The sequence below is a fragment of the Paramormyrops kingsleyae genome, chromosome 23 (genome assembly GCF_048594095.1).
Source record: "Paramormyrops kingsleyae isolate MSU_618 chromosome 23, PKINGS_0.4, whole genome shotgun sequence".
NCBI classification, from domain to species: Eukaryota; Metazoa; Chordata; class Actinopteri; order Osteoglossiformes; family Mormyridae; genus Paramormyrops; species Paramormyrops kingsleyae.
Window position 1 is genome coordinate 10,931,974 of NC_132819.1, and position 7,781 is coordinate 10,939,754.

A 7,781-nucleotide genomic window follows, 5' to 3' on the forward strand; every position below is an offset into this window, starting at 1 on the left:
TTTCAGATTTCACATTTACTAGGGCAGAAGGCAGGACAATATTTTGGCAAATTTCCATCTCTTATCGTAAAACACCAAACAGGCTTTAGCTCATCCTTCTGTGTCTCCGAGTCTTACTTCAGCATTTCCCAAGCCAAGCAGAATCACCCAGAGAACTAAAAGCAGGTGGTTTCTGACAGCTTACATATGTGTCTGTTTTTGTATGCAAGAGTATTACTTTTATAACACATAATTTATGGAAAGCAACTTAAATTTACAGTATATGCTGCATATGCTTTATATACACACACATACACACACACACAGAGTAGGAAAGAAATTCAGGTTGAGCCACCAGGAACAAACTTCCCACATTGCTTGACCACCAAGTACCAATCGCCCTTTCGTGAGGTCTAGGGGCAGAAGATCCCCACTTGGGTCCATTATTAAAAATGAAAACGGCACTAAAAAGCTTAAAATTTACCATGAGAAACGTGAGATTGCAGAGTCACAGAGTCAGCGAACACGTGAGGGAGGCTGCCTGCTGTAACAACGATGCGCAGTGTACCCAAGCCTAGATGCAGAGATCTCACAGTTGAGGCTGCCTGCTGTAACAACGATGCGCAGTGTACCCAAGCCTAGATGCAGAGATCTCACAGTTGAGGCTGCCTGCTGTAACAACGATGCGCAGTGTACCCAAGCCTAGATGCAGAGATCTCACAGTTGAGGCTGCCTGCTGTAACAACGATGCGCAGTGTACCCAAGCCTAGATGCAGAGATCTCACAGTTGAGGCTGCCTGCTGTAACAACGATGCGCAGTGTACCCAAGCCTAGATGCAGAGATCTCACAGTTGAGGCTGCCTGCTGTAACAACGATGCGCAGTGTACCCAAGCCTAGATGCAGAGATCTCACAGTTGAGGCTGCCTGCTGTAACAACGATGCGCAGTGTACCCAAGCCTAGATGCAGAGATCTCACAGTTGAGGCTGCCTGCTGTAACAACGATGCGCAGTGTACCCAAGCCTAGATGCAGAGATCTCACAGTTGAGGCTGCCTGCTGTAACAACGATGCGCAGTGTACCCAAGCCTAGATGCAGAGATCTCACAGTTCTCTTTTTTCAAAAATAATTTTAATATTAAAGACATAATATGCACTTAAAGTAACAAATATTAAATAACACTACCATTAATATATTATATGATTTTATGTGATCCAAATCTTTTTCAGTATTGTTTATATATTTTTGGCTAGGGCTGGACGACATATCGATAATATATCATGATTATGACCATTCATATACTGTAGTTATTTTGAATATCGTGATCATCATTATATAGCCTAAACACTGGTTTTCTTGCTGACAGATGTAATGCATTATTTTTACACAAACTCCATCAAAGTATGAGTCTGTTGTGAGTCTGTTTATCATTATACCTGTCACATGCTCCATAATATTTAGTAAAATAATTTAGTCATCAGGTTCAGAAAAACTGAAAATCAGCTGTCACATTTTACTGCTGTCAACTTTCGAATTTTAGAATACTGTGATAATGCTGTTGGCGTTTTCTAGTGTTATACCCTATGACAAGAAGTTTACTTTTGCACAAATTATTTATTAAAATTAGATTTAAATTTGCAGTCCTTTCAGTTGGTCACCTATTTCATGTTCCCAATCTGTTTAAGGGCAATTCTAAGGGAATTTTAAGCGAAAACTGAACACTGAAGTAAAGACATAATGACTTGAATTATAACATGAAAAAATGATCCTGAAAAAATGTGGCACCAAAATCGCCCAGCCCTATTTTTGGCTTACCTGTTGTCCAAAAATATTCCCATTTAATTGTTCATGGCCAACTCACGAATAACCAAAAGCAGGAATGTGGACAGGTGACTGTACTTGATTTGTCCTGAAGTGGCATTTATCTCGGTGTCTGTAGTGTTTTTGGGAAAGCTGGTGATGCACTGTGGAAAAAATCACTTCTGCTGAAAACAATTCATGACCAAAATGACCCAGCTATGGATCTGCAAAACCAAATACTTCATTCGTCTCTTAATGTCACTTTCTGTTGCAGATATTGAAGAAAATATTTAATTCCTTCCATAAATAGGTCCACAAATGGCATGTTCATGTTATTCTATTACAGGGATAAACTATGTTATGAGCAGAAGTCCATCATTAGTCAGGATAAGGACCATCTGCTACACCTCTTGGGATGAGCCTAGATGTGTTTCTGAACTTTGACCTTGGCTGGAGGTGGGGCATGCCAGAGTGGGGAGGAGAGAAGTCACTAGTTCATACTGGGCAGAGGGGTGGAGCTTCTCCGAGGACTGGGATTCAGAGGGCGGGTTTTGTGGCTCCCATTACTGATAGACACGGACCCTGGGGGACACCAGCATCTCACTTGGATGTGAAAGGCTGCAGCAGGGGGGTCCCCGAAGATGTCACCACTGAGTCATGGTGACTGGGGGAGTAGGAAGCGTGTGAAGTGGAAGACTGGGCTGGAGAAAAAGAGAAAGGGTTATGGTCTAACTGGCCATACGAAAACCCCACTGTACCACTTCCATCCACAGTCAACCTCTGGCAGAAAGGAAAAAGAGATATTTGCCTGATAACATGACAAAAGGTATCCTTCATATTGTGAAGCCAGAGGATTTAAATTTTTTGCTCTTTGAGGACATCAGCAATGTCTGGATAAATGTTAGCATTCCCAGAAACCTGCCCAACACATTAATTCTAGTTAGAAGATCATGTTGTGCAGCTTTTAAGTACTATTGCTAACAACCACCTGAAGGTCAGGGATATTGGCCATTGGCTTGCTAAACAGTCTGTTAGCCTAGCACCTCTTGGAGATTGTCCAAGCTCACAGAGCATCAGTGTCTAACGTGTCTGAAGTAAGCAATTCCACGCTATGTTAGATGAAATCCTGCTAGTTTTCATTTCTGCCTCAATCCCAATTACCCTTGATTGAGCTGCTTATTTTCAAACTCAGATGTGCTTCATCTGACAATAATTAGGTTTAACAAGAGAAATATCATCACATATTCCAGTAATATTTTTTGGCAAATTTGCAGTTAATCAGTGGGACACCCCAGAATACAAAGGCTGGAACTACCCCCTCATGGTCCAACACCCTTTAAGTTAATAACCTGGACAACAAACACCTTTGACTATCAGTTGTCTGTTAGCTAAAGGCGCAGCTTGTATGTGGAGAGTAACATGTCCACAGCAGCAATTGGTGAAGCTCACCTTTACGGCCACTCATCCTCATGTCTCTGGCCAGTCTGTCTGATGGTGTCTGCTCTGAAATTCTGACATCATGATCAGCTAAAAAAGATGCAGAAGAGAGCGTAAGGTCTGAGAACTGATGGAAGAATTAAAGGCCACAAAATTGTTTTTCTTAAAATAGAAGGGGGGAGGGGGCAACAAATGTTCCTGCAACATTACATTCTCCTTGTTGACATTTAGTGAATTGTACTGATGTTACTTCATTGTGTATAATGTAGCTACTTTTGTACATTTTGTACATTTGTACCTCACTAGCATTGGCAATAACCAACACAAATTTACTGCAATGTTATTAGGGTTTTGTTCCCATGATGTACTCTGAAAAATGCATATAGAGTGTGAGAGATCCATGTTGTGATGTAATCACGATCATCTGCCACATGCTCAATAATAACCAAGGCTTTGTATGATGGGTGTAAACATTTATTTGGAAGCCAGCCTTTCAGTACTATAGAGACGTTTACTAAAGCCCACAATTTGGTAAGCAGATCAGTAGTACACCTAAAATATTCTGGAAAAGCATATTGTGACGCACAAAAGCTAAGTGTCTGTATAAATTCAGGGTATTCTCATGTTTATTAAACATGTCGGACTTATACTGCAGAGTACTGCTATACCACCAATGTCTTTTTAAACTTGTTTTTAGTCAATATCTCCTCTTTCAAAAGATGTTGTGGCAGTTGAGCTGTCCCTTTCTTCGCCACCACTTGTGTTCATATATCACTTCCGTGATTTACCAAAACAGTAATGCTTTCTGTGCTCTGTTAACTGAATTTAATAAACATAACGAGACAACAAATTTATACAGATTATTAACTTTTGGGCGTCACAATACACCTCTTATTAAAATTTTAGGTGTACTACTAATCTGCTTACCAAATTGTGATTCTTAGTAAACGTCTGTATAGTACTGAAAGGCTGGCATCCGGACTAATGCTTACGGTCATCATATAAAGCCCTGGTGATTACGTCGCATGCACCATATGATCACGATTATATCACAACAGCCCAATCTATGAGGATTAAAGACAGGACACTCTCCTGTGAGGCTCCAGCTTTGTTCTCCTGGACATGGTCACAAAATTTGACAATCAACTGATATCTTCCAAATGCCCCTAGCTAACTGAAAAATAAAGAGACAACCTCAGGGTTATGCTTGATCTTTCAGGTTCCCTCAGATGCTGTATAAATGGATCTGGAGACCCTGCAGTCCCATTTGCTGATCTAGACAATGCTCATCTCTTGCTTAGACTGCTACCTCCTAGCTGAATTGTTGGCATCCACCATCAGTTCTGTATCATTCACCAGGAACACTGGCTGATTGTTTTTGACTGTCTTAATTGTTCCACTCTACCCTGCCTTCCAAAAGACCATAAGAAACCTCAATGACATCACTTTGTACTTCAAAATGTAGACATCTGACTTGTCTGAATATCCAAGAACCATACTCCTTGATTTGGATTCTCTATAGTAAAAAAACACATCCTCAGCACACACTTTTATAAAAATAAAAATTCAACAAATCTTAACTATACTAGTTTAGACCTGACTGTTTCAGCATGCTTATACATCACTTTGTTCTCTGTGTTAAATTTAAAATCAGACTTTGGGTGGCTTCACCCTCTGGAAAAGACCAATGAAAAAAGCTTCAATGGAACCAGTTCTGGGAATGTAAGAGAATCATCAGTATTTATCCAGAAGTTGAAGTCGAATTATCTTCAATACACCAGTAAAATCTTATGCATTAAATGAGCAGAAGAAAAACTGCCCAAAACAGAGTATAGCAGACAAGGTCTATGTGCTAAGTTCTGCCAGAACTTGTTTACACCGACTTGTAAGGAACATTTTATTAAAAAAAAAAAGAAAAACAAACAATTTTAAGAGCAACGGTAAAACGTTTGGAGGCTTACTGTCAAAGCTGTGGATGGTCTCCACCATGGTATCATTGCCGCTGTCAGGCAAGGTCTCACTTTGCCTCCCCCCCCGATGGCTGTTCTTGGGCCCCTTCCGCGTGCTTAGCCGGATGATGCCATGGACAATCCGGCACTCAGCATCCTGCTCCTCCAGGTCGTGCTCCTGCTGGATGTCGCTGATGAGCTGGCTGATCTGGCTGGTGCGACTGAGGAAGACCGAGTCGGAAGTGCAGTGTGCCAGCTGCTCGATCTGGTGCTGAGTGTACAGCTCCAACAGCTTCTTGGAAATTAGTGAGTCAATGTCCATGCCGTCATCGCTCCCACCGTCAGAGGGACTGTCCGGTGAGTAGGCGCTGAGCCGGCTTAGAGAAGGATGCTCACCCCGTGCCGGGTTTGAGGACTGCCTCTGTGGGGGGCTGGAGCCACGCGGCTGGATCTCCACCTTCTTTCCACCCAGACGGACGTCAGGATAACGGAAGCTGCTGTTTATCACTGCCTTGGGCTCCTGCAGGACCGGCAGACCCGACTCCAGATGGCCCTTCTTGGGCTCGTTGGCACTGCCCTTGGGAGGCAGGCACGGTGCACGGGCACAGCGCCCACAAACTCTGGACAGGCCACAGGTCAACAAGCAGCACAACACAGTCCAACACCTTGGCCGGCCTGGTCCAGCGCAAGGCAGGCACACCTCCCAGCCCGGCAGTGACTCCACGGAGCCCGGAATGAAGTCAATGCTTTCAGGGCTGTGACCATTAGCATTCCTGGGGAGGGACTTCACAGCTAAAAACGCTCCAGTCTCATGATCCCCCGGATCCACACTGCGCTCTTGGAATTGGTTCTGACCCAATCTGCGGTCCCAATACTGCTTGGGACTATTGTTTTGTGTCCCCTGCCGCTGGCCTGCCTCATCACAGCCATGGGGTAGTTTGAGTGGGTGGAGTTCCTGGGGACCTCCTCTGCTGGATCCAGGCATGACTTAGCGAGTCCTGGGTCTGAAGAAAGATAAGAAAGGATAAGGTTAGGAAGCAGGCTGCAAAGACGAGAAAAGGAAGAGAAGAGAGAAGGATGGGGATGAAGGAGATGCACCGTCATGAAAGGCATCACATCTGTTATATTTGATCTGTATTCATATTAATTTAGCTCTGAAAACAGGTGTGACAAGGTACATTCTCTAAACTTCTTGTATCTGTATAATTGTAGCATGCTGAAAACACTCTTGGACAGATTAAAAACAGAATGCATGTCTGCTGCATATGTAATTATGCAGTAAAAAAACCATCCTTACATAAAGTTTTCCTCAGAGATATGCAGGTATCAAAGAGAGCGTTACCAAATCAGATAAACATCATTAATATTTAATCTTTAATATTTAACCAAGTGTTACTTGGTTATAGTCTGATTTATATACGTAATATATGTACTGTAAAACAAAAAAAAAACACTATTAGCTACACTTTCTTTCTGCAAGATAGACGATAATACGCAAGACAGCATGATGTATAAATTACATAATAAAGGACGCTCACCATTTACACCACTTGGGGAACAGTAGCCTACCTGTACCTGCGTGACACAAAAACACGAACAGCGGCCGCAGACATTAACCTGACTACCGGAAAGTCAAAGCGACGCCATGAAGCGGCATATTCTCCCGAGCTGTGCTAATACAGTAATGAAGAAAACACACAAAAGCCTTCATTTACTGTCCATCATTCCTCAAAAGCAGGCGACCGGCTGGCCTGTAGGACACTCGCGTCTGAATAATCGCGTCAATAGGGACCAAGCAAGTTATGTGCGTCGATCTGCTGGTATCGAAACCAGAAGCGAAGCTGCTTTATTTTACGAGTGACTCGTACTGCGAGAAAAGCATTTTTAACAAAATTTCTCATTAAGAGCGAAATTAAGACTTTTTAAATACACTCCGGTGAATTTGGCGCTTTTACTTTCTGTTGCGTCTCTCGCGTCTACTGTCTTCGGCATGCTGTTCTTCGAAGTCTGACAGAATGCTCCTACATTTAATGAAAAATCATAATACAGAATTTTTTTCGTATCATACACATACCGAACTGACCGCACAGGACGTAGGACTTCAGGTCGTGGCGGATTTCTCTCCCTTTCCCTGCCGGAAGTTAAGGTCCTATTCCCACTGCTATTACTCCTTCGGCCGCCTTTCTGCGGTCTCTTTCAGGCAGCGTTCCTGCTTCACCTTCGCCCGCGTCCCGCCAGGGCTTCAGCTCTCCTTCCAAGCGGAGGCCAAGTGGGCACGAAGAGAGCCCCTTCTCCCCGATACGGCCGTCGACTTACCCGCAGCCCTACGCGTTACCTGCGGCTACAGGTACAGGTACCACCCCCGCCCACAGCTGCTCTGACGTCGCACTGCTGTTTACTGGCCGCTTCACCAGCCTCTTCTCGGGAATCATACTTGCTCAGCAGGGATGCGGAACCACTAGCGCTACCATAAAGAAGCGATTTTGTAGTCAGAGAACACTAAAGAATATGTATGTAGAACACTATAGAATGATGTATCTTTGGCTATAAACTATATTTATTCAAGACCTTGTTCCACCGCAGTAATTCGTCTGCATGGCATGAAGTGACAGGTGGCC

General features: G+C 43.4%; 1 protein-coding gene across 4 annotated transcripts; it reads right to left on the reverse strand.

Moving 5' to 3' along the window:
- On the reverse strand, nt 1–7,781 carry LOC111839652 (keratinocyte differentiation factor 1-like). Of its 4 annotated transcripts, none has more exons than XM_023803741.2 (4): nt 7,238–7,781; nt 5,176–6,161; nt 3,227–3,304; nt 1–2,478 (listed from the first exon to the last, which is right to left on the reverse strand). In XM_023803741.2, the coding sequence occupies exons 2-4, from the start codon at nt 6,146–6,148 to the stop codon at nt 2,378–2,380; spliced, it is 1,152 nt and encodes a 383-aa protein (XP_023659509.2). In that variant the 5' UTR covers nt 6,149–6,161; nt 7,238–7,781; the 3' UTR covers nt 1–2,377. The 4 variants fall into 4 exon arrangements, with proteins under 4 accessions (XP_023659509.2, XP_072561916.1, XP_023659508.2 ...); XM_072705815.1 differs by having other exon boundaries at nt 5,176–6,205; XM_023803740.2 differs by having other exon boundaries at nt 5,176–6,167; nt 7,238–7,780.